This window comes from Canis lupus, chromosome 27 (assembly GCF_011100685.1).
Source record: "Canis lupus familiaris isolate Mischka breed German Shepherd chromosome 27, alternate assembly UU_Cfam_GSD_1.0, whole genome shotgun sequence".
Taxonomy (NCBI): domain Eukaryota; kingdom Metazoa; phylum Chordata; class Mammalia; order Carnivora; family Canidae; genus Canis; species Canis lupus.
In genome coordinates, this window is record NC_049248.1 from 28,987,494 (window position 1) to 29,007,139 (window position 19,646).

Sequence of the window (19,646 nt, forward strand, 5' to 3'; positions counted from 1 at the left end):
AAAAGTTCTATAAAGAAAAACCACCTTAGTAGCTCCATTTCCTGAAAATAAACAGAATAGGTAATTTCCTACAATGAATGAAAACTTTCAAATGGGATTATCCTAAATACTGCCTTGGGGAGAAAAAAATCTAAAACTAAAAATTCATTTAAAAATTTTCAAAAAAAAAGAATGAATCTACCACAGCTCTGCAAATTTTCCCCAGCTTGTTACCTTTTGTATTTTGGTTATCACATCCTAAGGGGGAAACAAAACAAAATAAATAAAATATTGTGTCATTTCAACTGGAAAAACTTAGCCTAAAAATAGCCAAAGTAGATAAAACAGAGGCTGACATAACAGTAGGAAGCATCTCTGTTGAGTCAAAACCTTGAAACATCCATTATCAGTTAATAGCCAACACAGTATGCTGCTCCTATCAAAGCTTCCTGAGACAGCAATTGTCCTTTAGACTAAATAAGAAACAAGTATTAGCTGGTAGTTCTTAAAGAGGAAAGCTAAGTTTTCTGCAAAGAAATGAAGAAAAAAGCAGTAAGAAAGACATAAAACAGAGAGAATTCTCTTTAATAAAACTACAAATTTTAATAAAAGATGTGATCTCATTATATTTATGTCAGTAACCATTTCCTCAATGGGATCCCTACTGTAACTAAGATTGGAAAAAAAAAATGAGGAAAAAATTTCTCTCCCACAAACTATCAATATGTCCTTATATGGTCATTTACAAATGGTTAGAAAGTGAACCTTGCTAAATTAGGATTGCATAATGCAAAAAAAAAAAAAAAAAAAAAAAAAAACGCATGTGTTCAGTTGGCTAATAACTTCCATTCACGGAAATGAAACACACAAAAAATAATGCCATTTCTCTATGTTACCAAATCCCTTTGAAAAATTTCCTTTGCCACGCTCTTAAACTTTAAGAATAGTTCTTCATGAATTATTACCAATAAGCCTTCAGGATATAAAAGAAGCAACTGTCTCATAATAAAGATAAAAGTCCCCTTTTGTGTCACCAGCAGTTGTTTCTAAACAATAAGTAGGTTATTTTTGTGGGCAGTAAAACTGAAACTTGTCATTTCTTCAGATTTTACCTTCTGGAGACCTCCCAGTCCCTTCTTACTCCAACCAACCAAAGAATGGCTATGAGCAGCCATCCATCCCTTCGTACCTTACTATGTAGAAGCATTACAAGATTCAGACGGAACTGAAAGTGTAAAGATTCTAACAAGACATGGACACACGATGGTGCCAGAAGGGGAACCACTGCTGGGCACCCATTGAGAATAATAGTGATTTTCTTTAATCTGTACACATCCTTTCTCCTCTTAACTAACAAAAGAGCCACACAGAGAGGAGTTCAATGTTTGTTCTCCTTCCTTGCTGTTTCCCTCACAGGTTCTTCCCTATTCCTCCTGCTTAGGACATAATGTACATTAGACACTCAGGGATAAAGCAATAGCTCATCTGTGGACGTTAAACAATTTCATCCCCCTGCGTCAGTTTCACCTCTTTCCCTCTTCCATTTTCAATAGAAATCTAATTACTAGCTCACAAGAAAAGGATTTCTTTTTCCTATTTTATTTATTTTTTAAGATTTATTTATTTATTCATGAGAGACAGACTGAGAGAGAGAGAGAGAGGCAGACACAGGCAGAGGGAGAAGCAGGCTCCTCACAGGGAGCCTGATGTGGGACTCGATCCTGGATCCCAGGATCATGACCTGAGCTGAAGGCAGGCGCCCAACAGCTGAGCCACCCAGGCATCCCTGTTTTTCCTATTTTAAAACTGCAAAATGTTTGTGACTCTGCAGCTCTGCTGTGAAATAGCAGAAGCCGCCGGCATTATGTGCGCACCTTAATCGAAATTAAAGATCCAGTTCCCCAGTTATAGTAGCCACATTTCAAGTACTCAATAGCCACAGACTCCACATGGACACAGAAGATTTCCATCATCACAAAAAGGTCTACTGGACAGTGCTGCCCAAGAGCATCTAACCTAAATTTTAAAAACCAGAGCCAATTTTCTATCCTGTCTTCTCCAAAGAAAAAGATACTCAGTTCAAAAAAGGAATGAAAAGATAGGTAAAGTTTAAAGAAAAGTGGTAGGTTAAAACTCCCAGGAATCAATTTCCCTGCCAGGGGGGGAAGAAAGCAGATAGTAAAAAGTAAAGAGATCATAACTAAAAACATAGGTTATTTAAGTAGCAGGGATTTATATAATCTTAGTTAACTTTGATTTTTGCCTTAACTGGCAACGTACGGCAACTAAATCTTTTCCAAAATATTGAGACAAAGATTACAAATGCAAAGACAAATAGGTAAAAGAGTATTTTTGGAGTGCCCACCTTCATTATTTTATCTCTCTAGGAATACAAACTTGAGACTGATGATTAAATCCAACCTCTCCCAAACATTCTATGCTTCCTACTAATCATATGTAGTATAATGTACCTCACTAAATCTGGAGACCGAATTATTCCTTCCACGATGTTATCACGTATTTGCTGGCGATCATTTTCATGAATGTTGAATGGAAATACTGCTTCTCCCGGGGGAGGTTCTCGGTCAGGCCAGTACTGTGTCACCATGTTCTTTAAGTAAATGGCAGCTAAGGTAGAGAAAAATATGCTAATGTAGCAGTATTAAGAAGATGGCTTTAATTCAGCTTTAGAGAGCACGAAAGGCTGAGCCCTTCACTACTAAACATGATACTCAGCAAAAATGGAAAAAAATCTTACAATTATAAAAAGCCAAGTGAGGAAAGGAAATGTGTAAGAATTTAAAGTTTCTCATTAGCTGGTAAAGCAAATCTAAGCAGAAAACTTTTCATTATATCAGGTTTCAGAGTTTATAGGACAGAAAAATGATCTAGGAATCAAGTATATATATGCTGAGAATAAATATAAGGTAGTCTAAATGAAACTCCACTAACTGTATTTTGATAGCATAAAGATCATACTGTTCCTAATGACTAATGCTGAGTCCACAACAGGTGAAATTCTACCGTCCTTCATATACACTGCTTTTCTTGTTTTTGTTTTTGTTTTTTCCTTCACTGGCCACTATTCTACACTACCATATTTGAAATATTGCTAATTTCTATCAAACCCTTCTGAAATATTTACCACTTGTAAATTAAACAATAAGGAAAAAAGACATCAATCTTCAAATATCTTTGTAAAATCTCAGGAAATTTCTTATCTATTTCATCAAAATACATAATAATTTTGTTCCTATTCTGTGTAACCATCTTCAATAGTTAGCAAATGGCTTCTGAAAGAAATAAACTGATGTATGACGACCGGGTTTTGATAGGGAATGTGAAGCTTTCTAACTATTCCAGCTGAACACAGAATGTAAATAAATACTTGTAACATGATATATAGAGATAATACATAAGAATAAAGAGATGTGCTCTGCAAAGCATTATAACTGTCTTCTCTTGAGTTTCTCCTCCCTCTTCTTCCCCCACCCCACCGTCCCTTCATCCCAATTTTACATAAAACTAAACTGGCTCACAAGTATTATGACACCGAGAATAAACCAACACGTTCTACACTGAATATATATATAACTGAAATTTAATGAAATGATGAACTTGACATACTATATGTTCCTCTTTCATTAGTTTTGATTCAGTCAAGGTCTGAAAAAGAGAATTCCATTTGAGATTTCCATTTTTTTTTTATAAAAACAAAAATTATTTGAGAAAGAGAGAGGAGGCAGGGCTTACTTGTTTCTAATCAGACTACACAAGCTCTAGACTAAGTACCTACCATCTTTTATCCCAGTACATTTATTATATTATCGGCAATAAGAATTTGGACTATTGAAAAAATGAATAAATGATCTAAGAATATGGCCCACCCTGTCAGTAGTTCAAACTGATTTCATTAATCTCTGCAAAAAGAAAATCAGCTACATTATACACAAAACCAAATTTTAATCCTATAGAAGAAGCTTGAAAATAAACTGCAAAGTTCAGACAGCAGAGATACAGACATGGTAAAATCGTGGACTTATTTATAATTCAGTCGTTAAATGTCATTAACTTTACTACTAAAAACTATTTTTATTATCGGGCACTATACAGGATGGCCTATGTAAAAGGCACACTAATTTGTAAATGTTAAAATAAATCCTCAATTAGAGTCATCTGGGTGGCTCAATCAGTTAAGCATCTGACTCTTGATTTCAGTTCAGATCATGATTTCAGGGTCCTGAGATTCAGCTCCTCATTGGACTCCACACTCAGTGCAGAGTCGGTTTGTCCCTCCTTCTTTCCATTTTGCGTCCATACACATATGCACTTTCTCTCTCAAATAAATAAAATCTTTTTTAAAAATTAAATCCTCAATTACTTAAAATAAAATTGAGCATAATGTAATAATTTAATAAGAGAATATTAGTTTCTCTTACAGATAATCATGGATTGCTAAGAATAATGAAAAAAAAGTACCAAAGATAATTCAAACTATCAATAATCTAAAAATCTCCCTTTAATTATTTTTTTAAGATTTTATTTATTTATTTATGAGAGACACAGAAAGAGAGGTAAAACACAGGCTGAGGGAGGAAAAGCAGGCTCCATGCGAGGAGCCGTATGTGGGACTCGATCCTGGGAATCTGGAATCAGGCCCTGAGCCAAAGGCAGACGCTCAACCACTGAACCATCCAGGTGTCCCTCCCTTTAATTATTTAAAGACACCTATCTAACCATTTACCAGAGCTAACAAAACACAAATATCATCTTCATCCAGTCATAAAGGAATTAAACCTGGTTTTTCTACAAAATCCACTTACCATGCTAAGCCTCTGAAGTTTGAAATTAACTTTGTAAAGCATACGCACAGTTCTCTCCTTCTCAGATACAACAAATCATCACGTAAGCCCTATGCCCTGGACTCAGACTCACAACTACAAAAATACTACCCCCAAGCCAAAAAATTAAGAACTGAATATTCTGCAGAACTATGCCTTCCTATTTAATATTAGCATAATTTTTTACATTTTTATGCAGGCTGATTTTTTTTTTTTTTAAGCAAAGATCACATCATTCTTTTAAATGTCATGATAAAATGATAAATTACCTGCCTGGGTGTTGCCATAAGGTTCTTGGGACATCCTTGTATTTTAATAATAAATAGGGTAGAAAATTTATAAGTGGCATTTAAATTCAGGATAGTTATAGAATTTAATACTGTGTATTTCAGATTCAACGATAAAATGGATTATCTAGGAGAGATAACTGTCCTAATAAACTAAAAAATTAACAACTAAGATAAACTCCTGTGACTAACAGATTTGAAATCTACATAATTTATGAAGAAAAACTGCCTACAAATGCTATTTACATTTCATATCAAAACTTTTTTATCTAAGTTATTAAGATTCAAAGTTGCATAGATGATATGAGGAACCTAACATTTAATTCAGTGTTAATACAAAAGTAAACAAAAGCAACTTAGTGAGAAGATTCAAAAAAAAATTTTTTTTTAAAGATTTTATCAATTCATGAGAGACACAGAGAGAAAGAGAAAGGGGCAAAGACACAGGCAGAGGGAGAAGCAGGCTCCATGCAGGGAGCCCGACACGGGACTCGATCCCAGGTCTCCAGGATCATGCCCTGGGCTGAAGGCAGCGCCAAACCACTGAGCCACCCAGGTTGCCCAAGATTCAAAATTCTAAATGTTAATATCATTACTATCCATTGACCCAGCATTTCCATTTCTTCATTTATTCTTTGAAAATATTCCCACAAGTATCCAGAGATAAATCTAAAGAGCCTCATTATAGCTTTGCCTCTATCAATAATAACAGAGACAATCAAGGAAATATCCATCAAGTTGTTTAAATAAACTATAGTAGTTCTGTACAAAGAAATAATGAACAATTGTGATAAAGCATAAAGTACACATATCTGCATATACACTGACATGCAACACCCCCCCTCAAGAGTATATGTTCAATGGAAAAAGTTACAAAACACCATGTGTAATAAAAACAATGTTTGTTACATTTTAAAACCATTGTATCGGGCAGCCCCAGAGGCGCAGCGGTTTAGCACCGCCTGCAGCCTGGGGTGTGATCCTGGAGACCAGGGATCAAGTCCCACATCCGGCTCCCTGCATGGAGCCTGCTTCTCCCTCTGTCTGTGTCTCTGCCTCTCTGCCTGCCTCTCTCTCTCTCTCTCTCTCTCTCTCTCTCTCTGCCTCTGAATAAATAAAAAAGAAAATAAATAAATAAATAAATAAATAAAGCCATTGTATCTATAGGAGAGAAAAAAGAATAGGAGAACCTGCCAAAGTTGAGGACAGCTACCTTTAGGGGTGGAATTAAGGGCAATCCAATGAGTTTTTGTAATGTTTATATGTAAAGAAGACATATTAAATCAAACTGCTTTAAGATCTTTAAAAATACTATTTTTACAAAGACTCACAGGACCTTCACAATGGCCCTATAAAATTAAAATAGGTTCCACTTAGCAAAATGTAATTTTAGAACAGCCCTATTTTATAAAACAAAGATTAAACAACTCAGAGTTATGGTTTCAGAAAATCTACATACAAGTCTTATAAACCTTACTAAAGTACCAAATAATTGCAACGTTGTGTTTTTCCATAGGTTTTTCTTAACAACAAAGAGATCTTTTAGGAAATCATACATATTACTACAAGTATTTTCCCACAGCTAATGATTCCTTACCTTTTTTTGCTGTTGTGTTCAAGGAAAATTACTTTTATCAGCATGTAGAGTATAATCCTACCTGTATAAAATTGTTGATCTTTCCTTCTACCGACCTGCAAAGACTAATGTTCACCTAATGTTAATGATGGCCATTTCTGAGCAATGAGTATTGAATAATTGTTTTACTTTCATCTCTGTATTTTTCTGTATTGACCAAATTATTTATAATGAGTATATACTGAGTGACATGATTTTTAAAAACGTTTTAAATATCAATTGTTTTTAATTAGCATTTGTTGTTTTACTTCCTTTATCTTGAAATTACCACCTTTCAGGACTCATGACACTCCAAGACTGTCTCCCATTTTTTTACCTTCTGGGCTCTAAGGACCAGCTCATTAAAAAGGCAAAAAGAGGAACACACAACATCATGGAACTACCATAAAATCCCACAGATTTGAAAGTAAGTCTCATATTTAAAACAAAAGTCCAGGGATGCCTGGGTGGCTTAGCGGTTGAGCATCTGCCTTTGGCTCAGGGTACAATCCTGGGGTCCTGGAATCAAGTCCCACATCAGGCTCCCTGCATGGAGCCTGCTTTTCCTTCTGCCTGTCTCTCTGCCTCTCTCTCTCTGTGTGTCTCTCATGAATAAATAAATAAAATCTTTTAAAAAATAAAAATAAAATAAAACAAAAGTCCTGTTCCCCAAACATGTGTTTAGGAACATATGTGCACATATTACCTCCATGATCTGACTTATGAATGGAGCTCAAATCCACATACATAAATTCAGTTTTCATCTTTGGACCCAAAGGGTCGGCCACCAGGAATAACAAAATTAGGGATATTAATCCATTAAAAGTGTGAAAGCTAAGGGGGAAAATGGCAAAGTTTCAGAGGCAAGGAATTGGCAGGAGAAAAGGAGTGGAAAGGCTAGGAGAGGTATAAGAGCCTTGTATCTATTGCTAAGTTTCCAGGGAAAACAAAAGTGAGTTTTTAAGCCATTAGAAATACTTTGTGTGCTTCCTATTTTTTGAAGAAACCACAGATATAAATAATTTTATAAAGGATGAGAAACCTACTTACCTGCCTGGCGTACTGGGAATTCCACATGGTCAGAGACTATAATCCGAAGTAAACTGGGGGCAAAGTTGATAATCTTGTAGGACTGAAATTACAAAGAAATATTTATAAAATAGGGGCTTTAAATGAGTAACAGCGCTGTTACTGAATACATTGCTGTCCAAATAAAAGGAAAACTTTTAAAACGAGAGAAATTCTCTAAGGCAAATTAAGATCACCAAAATATTTCAAATCAAAATTAGAATAAATTGGAATAAACTGATGAATAAAGGGGTATGAATATTTCTATGTTTTTTTTAACATATATTGTCAAAATGCTCTCCAGAATGTAGCAATTTACACTCCCACGAGTAGTACATGCCCACCTATCCAATACAAGGTTAAGCATTATCATTTCTTCAAAACTGACTCATATTTTAAACTGCATTTCTACTAAGTTAGAATTTATCTGGGATGCCTGGGTGGCTCAACGGTTGAGCGTCTGCCTTTGGCTCAGGGTGTGATCCCGGGGTCCAGGATCAAGTCCCACATCAGGCTTCTTGTATGGAGCCTGTTTCTCTGCCTCTCTCTCTCTCTCTCTCTCACTCTCTCTCTCTGTCTCTCATGAATAAATAAAATCTTTTTTTTTTTTTTTTAAATAAAATCTTAAAAAAAAAAGAATCTATCCTTTTTGCTGGCTATTTGTTTTCTTCTACAAATCCTTATTCTCTTTATCTTTTTTTGAACAGAATATTTGTTTTATTCTCAATAAATCCTAAGAGCTATTTATGAATTTAAAATCTTAACCTATTATTAGACCTATACATTGCAAGTGTTTCTTCCTAGCTTATTTGTGCTTCAGTTTTGCTTAACAGTATGTTTGATAAACAGAAACATGGAAAACATGGGCTACAGAAAACAGCAGATCCAACACAGGAAAACAGACAAGATAATATCAATTATCTGTGCATGAGCTATGGAGAGGAACCAGGCCAGATTCGAACAATGTGCCTCACCAGACAGTGTTGAGAGTCGTCATCACCAGCTGCCCTCGGTTGGTGGAGCATCTTTTGAACCTGACCCCCAATAAGCCTATGCTGAAGTGCCTGCTGTCACTCTGTGCCCCACCCCACCCCACCCCCAAAGTTCTACTTTGTCCTACTCCTGAGTTTGGACAAGGGGACTTTAGTAGTTAAAAAAAACAAAAATACAAAGCAACTCATTCCGTCTCATAATACTCTCTCCAGATATCTAGTACCTGGACCAGGTTACCATCCTGCCATATTCCCAGAGCTTACACTTGGCCTTGCCGGCTGACATTCCCAGAAAGGACTCATAAATTCTCAGTAAGGCTAAAGCCAACAGTGATGAAGAGAATCTATTCAGCGTACCTTCTCCCAGGAGCCTGGATCTACGGAGGCATCCTATTCAATATAACACTAGGTTTATGTATACCACTCAACTTTTTATCACCTTTCCTACTCATTTAATTCATAAGAGCATTTATTAAAATAAATGTCTGACTAAAAAATTTGGAGAAAATTGGCGTCTTTAAAATATTGATCTTTCCCACCGAAGAACATTATGCTTTCCAAAAATCTTAATAATTGTTCTTCCATTCATTCATCCTGTGTAAATCTCAGAATCTTAAGCCTGTCATATATAAAGTAAGTTCTCTTTTAATCAAAATTGAAACCACCATTTTAAAGTAGTTTTTAGGAAAACAGATTTCTTTCAACAGCAGTTTACAGGAGTCAAAATTAATACACATTTAGCCCAAACTTCTAACCTTCTACGTTTACATTATTATAAAATAACTCATGTCTGTAACATTTGAGATACTGAAAAATCCTGTAGTGAATCACAGATTAAAACATCCATAGCTTAGTTCCAATCTCTAGAATTTAGATACATATCTTATTACACATAAGTACAAAATAACCTGTACACTTAGATTAATGGTACCTATTTAAAAGTAGTTATTGTGGAGACTGCTTTCATTTCAACACTGTTGCCTTTGTACCCATTTTGGAACTCCTCTTTTTGCAACTGCCTGCCATTTGAATGAACTTGTGCAACTTTTTGTCTTCTCCTGTCAGCCTTGATTCAAACTATGTTAATTTGACCAGCTAAAACATCCAGGGGTAAATTCAGATAAAGGCTCATACTACTTTCCTCACAAATGTTTATCCACTTTCTTTTTCCACCTTGGGAGGAAAAAAAGACATTTCTTGATATTTACTTTGTATCCGTGAAGTTTTCTGAAAATAGTTTACTTACTTAACGTAATTCTGCATCTGTTGAGAACTCACTTAAAGACCTGCTGTTTCCCATTCTCTGCCCTACCACTCCCACCACATTAACTTTGCTAGTCCTTCTAACATACCACACTGAAGGCTTCTATTGGACTAGCTCATCCCTCTGTTCCTTTCCCAGTTCTTCACCTGGTTCACTCCTTCACAACATCTAGGTCTCTGCTCAATATCACCCTTCAGAGAATGACTACACTATTTCTACCCCCAACACTGTCTCTCCAGGACTTTACCATCTATAGCACTTATGACCTGGTATTTTATCGTTTACTTGTCTGGATCCCCAACAAGAATGCAAGCTCTGTGAAAGCTGAGCCTTGTGTTAGTGTCTGCATTATAACTCAATAAATATGTTATTCACATAAGCAAACTCTCTTAAAGGGCGATAAAAATAATATAGACAGGGATGGTTGGGTGGCTCAGCAGTTGAGCACTTGCCTTCACACCCAGGGCATGATCCTGGAGTCACAGGATCGAGTCCCACATGGGGCTCCCTGCATGGAGCCTGCTTCTCCCTCTGCCTGTGTCTCTGCCCACCCCCCTCAATCTCTCTCTCTCTCTCTCATGAATAAATAAATCTTTAAAAAATAATAATAATAGAGACAGATGTATGGAAGCAGGGGTTCCAAAGCTCGGCAAGAAAGTAATTCTTTTTATTTCCCTATTGAGGCCATGTGGAGAATGCTTTATTAAAAGAACGTACCTTTGTGGATGAGTTACTAGAGCAAGATATCTACCCATTCCTACTTCCCTTTGCTGCTCTGGGCCCAGAGACAAGGAAGATTGTGCACAGGATGCATTCTTAACATCCTAAGATAAAACTGAAAATATGTTGTCCCAGGACCCCTAAGTGGCTCAGTCAATTAAGCTTCCAACTCAGGTCGTGATCTTAGGGTCATGAGATTGATCCCCATGTCTGCTGAAGTTTCTCTCTCTCTCTGCCCCTCCACACGCTCACAAGCTCTCTTTCTCTCTAAAATAAATAATCTTTAAAAAGAAAAAAAGAAGAAGAAGAAGAAGAAGAAGAAAAAAATGAAAATATGTTTTCCCACAGAAACAATATCACACAGAGCAATCAAGGAACCAGTCACTGGTAACAAAAATATGTTGGTTACAGAAAAACATAGCTCCAAACAAGAATTTATCCTTCAGAACAGAGGCTGTTATGTTTTGAAACTGCCTACTCTCCTACATGGCAATTGACAAATCATCAGTACACTGCAGAAGCTGCTCCTACTTCTTACACAGAGCATATGTGCTGTGGGGGGACCTAGACTAAAATACATGAGCTGGACCCTAATCACTTATGGTAGATTACCCACCCATTTATCCAACAAAGCCGGATATTACAGCAATGATAAAAAATAAGCACACAAAACCCAACATTATAATCATATTTTACTACAAGGTTATGTTGCGGTATACTTGTCTTCTACTTACAGATAATTCAAAAAAAAATACTTAGAGCATATTACAATTAAAAGCATTATACAAAATATGAATGCTAAAAGAGTGGCATAGCAATAAGCTCCTTTTACAAGTTACAGAGGAAATTACAGCCCGGGATGAAACGGGTGGATATGGGACAGGGCAAGAGTTTGGATGAAATAGATGTGAACTGAAATACCACAAAGAAAGAAAATGTAGAATTGGGTCCCGAACGTCTCTTCTAGTTCTGCAGGCTTTCCCATCAACCCTTCCCCTTCTATACAGTCAACTGCACTTATACGCTGATGAATCAGAAACAAAGCAAGGACAGGCTAACGGAGGCAGGAAAGTATAACATGATATCAAAGATATGATCCCTCCTGACACTAGCAAAATAACATCTGGCCTCATTGTGAAGAGAAGGGGGTCACCAGCAGGCCAACTCCCCTGTTCATACTAATAGACTGCAACTTCAGCTCTTGCTTTGTTCCTTCTAACCAATCCCTGGGTTACTGTTCTTCTAGCCAATCGACATATAGTACCTCTGCTCTGCAAAGCCTGGAACAGGTACTCACTTTAACTTTCCCCTATTCTGAGCGAGAGTCCTTTTCTTTTTGAGGTAACAGCACATTCTCTTTATGCTTCAGTTTAACTCAACCTCTCCAGTGTTTTCACTCTCCCTTTTATCTCTTGGGAATCCTGAATTCACACTTACTCCAAACACCATCCAGATCTCCCACTGGATTTCAAAGATTTAAAATGCACAACTGCACTTTAAAGTCAACTCCAACCAGGGAAAACCTTAGTGAACTCTGGCAGAAACTTTTACTTGAGACAGCTGCTCTCACACTTGAGGAAGCACCCAATCACCTACCTAGCTAATTAAAACATAATCGGGGCCCACCCCCCAGAGTTTCTAATTCTCTAACCTGGAAGCCCAGCAATTTCCGTTTCCAGCAAGTTCCCAGGTGATGTTGATGCTGCTCATCCTAGGCAATACTTTGAAAACCACTCATTTAGGGTATATTCCTTTACATTTTAAGGAAAACCTCAACCAGCTGTCACTCTACCCTGGGGAGTAGACCTTAATTCATAACTTTTATTTTATTTTATTTTTTGTAAGATTTTATTTATGTATTCATGAGAGACACACAGAGAGAGGCAGAGACACAGGCAGAGGGAGAAGCAGGCTCTTCGAAGGGAGCCTGATGTGGGGCTCGGATCCTGGGACCGCAGGATCATGCCCTAGGCCCAAGGCAGATGCTCAACCGCTGAGCCACCCAGGCGTCCCCATACTTTTTTTAATGAGAGGTCTATCATTCATTTTATAGGTGAGGATGAAAATCATAAGCTAATTTGGGGGATCATTACACTCTCAAATTGTTGGTGGTAAGGCTGGAACAGGGTCAGGGCTAGTAAGAAGAGAGGACAGAAGATAAAAGAAAGTCTTGGGCAGTCCTGGTGGCCCAGTGGTTTAGGCGCCACGTTCAGCCCAGGGCGTGATCCTGGAGACCTGGGTTCGAGTCCCACATCAGGTTCCCTGCATGGAGCCTGCTTCTCCCTCTGTGTCTCTGCCTCTCTCCCTCTGTGTGTGTGTTTCTCATGAATAAATAAAATCTTTAAAATAAAATAAAAAAAAGTCTTACACATTTCAGCGCTTATAAAGAATCTCTTCCAGGGATGCCTGGGTGGCTCAGTGGTTGGGCCTCGGCCTTTGGCTCAGGTCGTGATCCTGGGGTGCTGGGGTCGAGTCCCTCATCTGGCTCTTTCTCACTCACACACACACAGCCTGTGTCTCTGCCTCTCTCTGTGTGTCTCTCATGAATAAATAAAATCTTAAAAAAAAAAGAGAGAGAGAGAGAAAGAAATCCCTCCAGATGCCTATTCCTAGATGTGCCTATTGTAAAATCGTAGCACCATGAAAACTGCCTCCTCTTCCCCCTGCACCGTCCCGGCGGCGCTTCCCGGCGCTCCAGCAAAACTCTGCCAATCAGTGTCCACCAACAGTCCTGCCAACCCCACGGGAGCAGGCGATGGGCAGGGTTTCCCACCGCAACACCTTAAATTAAAAAAAATTTTTTTAAATTAAAAAAAAAAAAAAAAAAAGGCTGGGTCTGGAGGAAAGCAGAACTCCGAATTGTGAGTGAGCGTTCCCGCCGTCCCCCAAATCGGCGTCCCTGGGGAAATCCCACCCTGCCTGCGCTCCTAGCAAAGCCGCCCGGAGCCCCTCGCCGCGGCCGGGCGAGCCGCGCCACCCGCGCTGTGCGGGAACGCGGGACCAAAAGATGCAAAGGTGGCCAACAGGTGCGCGAGGTGCTGGCCGAAGAAAGATCGCAGGAGCGGCGCCAAGCCGGCCCGGGCGGGGGCGGGGGCGGGGGCGGGCGGGGGCGGGTGGGGGCGGGGCGGGGCGCGGAGGGTGGGGGCGGGGTGCGGGCCGGGGGCGGGGCGGGCCGCGGCGGCCGCAGGGTCCGGGGCACCGGCCGGGTGGAGACCCGGGGCGCCGAGCCCGGAGCGCGCGCGGGGGCCGGGGGGGGGGGGGGGGGGGGGGGGGCGCCGGCCCGCGCCTCACCTGGTTGAGCTCATTCTCGGCGGCAATCCGCAGCTTCGGGTCGATGGTGCCCTTCAGCGCCTGGATGATCCGGTTGAGGTCCATCTCCCCGGGCGGGGGCTCCGCGGCCCCCGGACCAGTAGGCCAGACTGCAGCTTCAGTTTTCCTTTTGACCCTCGCAGCCTCCTCCTTCGCGCCCCCTGCACTACCTCACTCCCCGCCCCCCGCCACCGTCGCCACCTGCAGCCACTTGCTGCGCCACTCTGACTCCGCGCCCCCTGTCCTCCCTTTCTACCCCCCACAACTCGCTCTCCATTCACCCTTTTACGACAGCCGGTGGGAGGCGGGAGAAGCGAGAAGAGGAAGCGGCGCTTCCTTTACGGCGGGCCCTTCCCCGGGGCGGGGCGCCATGGCCGCTCCCGCTGGCGGCCCCCATGATGCTGTACGGAAAACAGCGCCGGCCTCTTCCCGGGAGAGAAACGGCGCTCCCGGGCTTGGGCAGGAGGCCACCATGCCGCCTTACGGAAAACAGCCTCCGCGGCTTCCCAGATGAGGAAACCAGCAGGCTCCAGGTCTCTTTACAGCTACTTCCTAATTAAGCATGTACAGATGGAGCGGCACTTTGTGAGTACGAACCTGTGCAAGGGCACACTTGTTGGGACCTAAAGATCACCTAGCCCACGCGAGGGAGGGCAGGATTCCCTTGGTCCCTGGGAGCCATCATTCATTCATTCATTCATTCATTCCCTGAACATTTGTCAAACATGTTTTGGAGCAGAGTATTGAGATATATGTAGGTACCACATCTCAACAAGATGGTCGAGATGGAGGTTTTTATGAAGGAACTTACAAGCTGATAGAAGAGACAAACGTACAAATGTTTACAGAGTAAGTGTGAAAATAAAGAGATCAGAGAAACCATGTGCCTGAAGTTTTCTGAAACAGGTCTGTACCTTCTAAGAAAAAGAGTGAAAGGCCAGGAGTATACAATTTCCACCCACTATGACAATAAATTCAATGGCACAGGGGTTGGCAACGGCTCCGTGTTCCCCCTTTAGTCCATTCTCCACGCTGACATCAGAGTGTTTAAGGGTTGACACTGTCATGTCCCTTCCTTGATGATTTCCCATCAATTTCAAGATAAAATAAAAACTCCTTAGCACTCCAGGGTCTTAGGAAACGTAGTACTTTCATCCCCACACTACTTCATTAACCTCCTTTCTTGGGCCTCGTGATAATCTAAAGCTCCTTGACTTCTGAAATATTAACCCCAATATCCTCTTTTCAAATTAAGACCTATTCCTCCATTCGCTCTCCCTCAATAATTCTACACCTGTTTTCCAACTCAATTACCTTTTTAGTTCTTAGTTTCCCCATTCCCGAAACACATCCTTCTCTGCTACTGAACCCCCAATTCAACTTGTCTACCCCTTGACCCACTGTACAAATTGACACCAGTACAAATGTGTGTTCTTTTCTCAGGATCAACAATCCCGTTCCTTCTTTAATCAGCACCATCTTCCGTTCTCCCAGCAACTGTCCCAACCCTCGAGACTCTTCTCAAACTCTTTACCTGTCTCCTAGAACCATGCAAAGATGAACAAAGTCATCAGGCTCAACTCACTCAAACAAATCTCTGCTTACCAGTCCTCACTTCCTTACATCCAATCTGAAACCAGTCCTCTCCTATCTCTTCTGGGACCTTGCTTAATCTCTTCTCTATGTATTTTTCATTAAAATAAATTTTGGGTACAATTCTATGCTCACAGTTGACTAGTTTGTAATACTTTTTCTTGTATTTTCAACCCCTTTCTCCCCACTGACTCAACCTCAGCCTAAAAACGTTTCCCCCAGTTAAAAAACAATCTTTCTCCAATAATGCTAATTATTCTTCCTTCTTTTTCACCTTTCATTCCAAAGAATGGTCTTCATTCCTTCTCTCCTTACTTCCTACTCATACTTCAATCAGCTATCCATAGTCTTCTGCCCTTGTTTCCCTCACTGAAACTGCCAAGCAAAAATCAACTCTGATCCTTTAGATACTAAATGCTAAAAATGTCTTTCTCTTGTATCTGGCACTGTATTACATGTTCTTTTTACAAAACGTTTCCTTATAAGGAATATATTCATAATATTTTGATGGCTCGCTTGATCGCCCAACTCTTAAACACTGGTGCTTCTCAGAACTCTTGTCTTTAGCCCTCCTCTTTCTCTTCTCTTAAACCCATTCTGCTTCTGTCATTTCATCCACTTATATAAGTTCAAACCATCAACTCAACAGAGACAACTCACAAAACTGCTTCTAACCAAGAGCTCTTTCCTTAAACTAAATGTATCCAAATGCCTACCATGTTTCTACCTGATATACCCAAATCCTTTAAGGCACATGTCTAAAACTGAAGTGTGGTAGCACTGAAGATGATTTAGAATAGGGAGATGCTTGATGCTGTTATTTCAATAACATAAAAAGAGAGAAAAGACTAAAAAAAAGTGACATCATCAATGCTGGCAAGGATGCAGAGAAACTGGATCACTCAAGTATTATTGGTAGGAGTTTAAAATGATACCAACTATCTGGAAAACAGTGGTTAAGCAAACTGGCACACCTATACAATGGAATACTACTGAGCAATAAAAAGGAAAACTATTCAACAACCAGGCTGAATCTTCAGAGAATTAAGTGAAAAAAGCCAATCCCAAAAGCTCACATACTACCTGATCCCATTTATGTAACTTTTTAAAATAGAACATTCCTAAATGGGGTTTCTCAGAGGGCTAAGTATCCAACTCTTATCTCAGCTCGGGTATTGATATCAGGATGGTGAGTTTGAGCCCTGCAGTGGGCATGGAGCCTACTTTTAAAAAATAAATAACATTCCCAAAATAACATTTTACAAACGGAACAGATAAATGATTGTGGGTGCTTAAATGGGGATGGGGACAAGAGGAAAGTGGGCATTACTATAAAAGGCAACATGACGGAGGGCTCCTTCTGGTGATGGATATGTTCTCTAATCTTTGACTGTAGAAATCTCAAAATCTTGGTCGTAATATTTTATCAGTTTTGTAAAATGTTACCATTGAAGTAAATTAGAGGGTACAAAGGATCCATCTGTATCATTTCTTAGAACTACATGAGAATCTACAATTATCTCAAAAATTTTAACAAAATGCATAATTAAAGAGAATTGACACTTCCATTAAAACTCTGTAGGCAAAGATTCAGTGGAGATAAATTGCTAAAAAAAAACAATGTCAAATTAGCAGTGTCTAAGGCAACAGGAAAAACCCCATAAGCATCTATGATTCTTTCATCTTTCTTTGCAAGTGTTCTAAAATAGCTTTCCCTAAACCATAACTTATGTTTAACTTATATATGGCTCATTGTTTTTGAGTTTTTTTTTCTTTGAGAGAATGTCTATTTCTTGATACACTTACATTATTTACAGTAGGATGTAAGCCAGCTATACTGTCTGGTTGTACTATCATGGTTTACATGTCTCACCTCTTTGTACGTCTGTCTCATCTGCTTCCAGGAGCTGTTTTGAGGACAAAATGAGATAATCACATGGCCTAGGGAACATGTTCAGTATTAACTATCTTTGTATTCAATTTAAAAGACAAGACAGGTTGTTCAACCTTTAATGAACGAGACATAGTGAGACCTAGTCTCACACTATGCCTAGTATGTAAAAAAGCAATCAATAGTGGTTGAATGAATAAATGCATGCATGTGAAACTGATTAAGGGATCTCAAATAGGATATCCATGATAGAAATTAAGAAGGTAAGACAGGAGACATTCACAAGTTGACGCAACAGTAATTTGTGGCTTCTACAATATATAAAGTAACAAAGGGAAGCCAAGAATGATTCTGAAGTTTCAAGTTTTGATGACCCGTGGAAGTCATTAACCAGGGCAACCTGAAGGAGTATTAAATTTTGGAGTAGTTTGCCTTTCAACATGTTGAACTAAAAGTGGTTATGAGTTAGACAGCTAGAGGTTTCCACTGACAACTGAAAATTCACATCTGGCAACCCCAAAAGAGCTATGGTAGGGGTTAGAGTTAGAGGAAGAACACAAGGATGATGTTAGAGTACTATGAGTCATCTGTTTATATAGGTTAGTTGGCACCTAGACATGAATGTTACCCAAGAAATACAGCAGAGTGCCAGCACAGTGTAACTGGCATTACAACTCGAATTACAGGAAGTAGTTTTTACTGCAAGCACTGCCACTGTGGCCTTTGAGATTTAACATTTTAGTCCTCTAAATGGAATATCACACCGCTGTCTTCCCCATCTGTTGGCAGCAGCTCATCTGCTGGTCTATGTTAATAGGCTTGAATCTAGTCCACATGGTAAAGAGAATGGGCGTTAAAACCCAATGCACAAAAAACTCTTAAGTTTAATAATACAATTTTTAAAACATGATAAATAATCAGCACGTGAACATCTCTACTCCAAAAGCCTCTGTATCGCCAGGGCTCAACATCATGACATCTGAAATATATGAGCGTATACATACATCTTATAAACGTAAGATCTTTAGTACTTTGTTAATGTTATAGAAGTCAATGATAGTCTCCTTTAAAATGGAACATGTAAACAAAAACTGAGTGCACTTTTTTTTTAGTTTTTTTTTTTTTAATTTATTTATGATAGTCACACACACAGAGAGAGAGAGAGAGAGAGAGAGAGAGAGAGAGAGGCAGAGGGAGAAGCAGGCTCCATACACCGGGAGGCCGACATGGGATTCGATCCCGGGTCTCCAGGATCGCGCCCTGGGCCAAAGGCAGGCGCTAAACCGCTGCGCCACCCAGGGATCTGAGTGCACTTTTCTAAAAGAATTGACAGACCTCTCAGTTTTAAAAATTAAAAAAAGTGATAAATAAGCTAAAGAAATAGGGGATAGTCTCCAAGAGACTACAATGGTAGTGATGGTGGGAAGGGATAGAAACTAATGATAGCAGTAGTATTAACTATGACTAAATTAAGAAATAGTTTCAAATCAGGGTTTTTCTCAAAATGCTGTTTATTTCCTCCAGCTTTCACTTTCACAATGGAAAAGGAGTCATCCGGTCTCAACTTCGGGAGCTATTGGAACGACGCCTTATGAGGACACCTCAACTGAATCTAGTTTGTCCAGTTCACAAGGTTTGGTTAAACAGCAAAACTGAGCAGTGCACCAAAAACATTTGTCCGTGCAAAACCAAGGGAAATGTTAAAAGCAAAAGCCCCTGAAAACTAAAGAGGAAAAAAAAGTACTGTAGAAAATGCTAGGTCTGGCCCAGGAACTTCTGCTAGTGACCTTAGAAAATCAATCTTCAAAAGTCTCAATCTTCTTATGCCCCCAAACAGCATCTGCCTCAGCAGAGCCACTGTAAGGATCCAGGAAGATCACATAGATAAGAGTACTCTGTAAATGATCAAGTGACATGCAAATAGTGAAAGATGGAAGGTAGTTAGGTTTTTACCTTCTACCTCTTCTGTGTTATCCCAGGCTTAATGATGAAACACCTCCTCAAGCACCATCCAAAGAAAGACAAGGTGGTATAAGAACCATAAAACCTGCCATTTTATCTTTTAACATCTTTAACAAAAAATGTGA

At 39.5% G+C, this 19,646-nt stretch overlaps 1 protein-coding gene across 4 annotated transcripts in view; it reads right to left on the reverse strand.

Moving 5' to 3' along the window:
- The window catches only part of IPO8 (importin 8), a 71,556-nt gene extending 57,194 nt beyond the window's left edge, over positions 1-14,362 (reverse strand). Inside the window, exons 1-3 of one of the 4 annotated variants that reach the window (XM_038577182.1) lie at positions 14,058-14,362; positions 7,773-7,854; positions 2,451-2,607 (exon numbers count right to left, since the gene is read on the reverse strand). In XM_038577182.1, coding sequence (XP_038433110.1) covers positions 2,451-2,607; positions 7,773-7,854; positions 14,058-14,141 — 323 coding nt within the window. In that variant the 5' untranslated portion in view covers positions 14,142-14,362. The remainder of the gene's footprint in view (positions 1-2,450; positions 2,608-7,772; positions 7,855-14,057) is intronic. The other 3 variants (XM_038577180.1, XM_038577181.1, XM_038577183.1) reach the window with 3 other exon arrangements.
- Between the last annotated feature and the right edge of the window lie 5,284 nt (positions 14,363-19,646).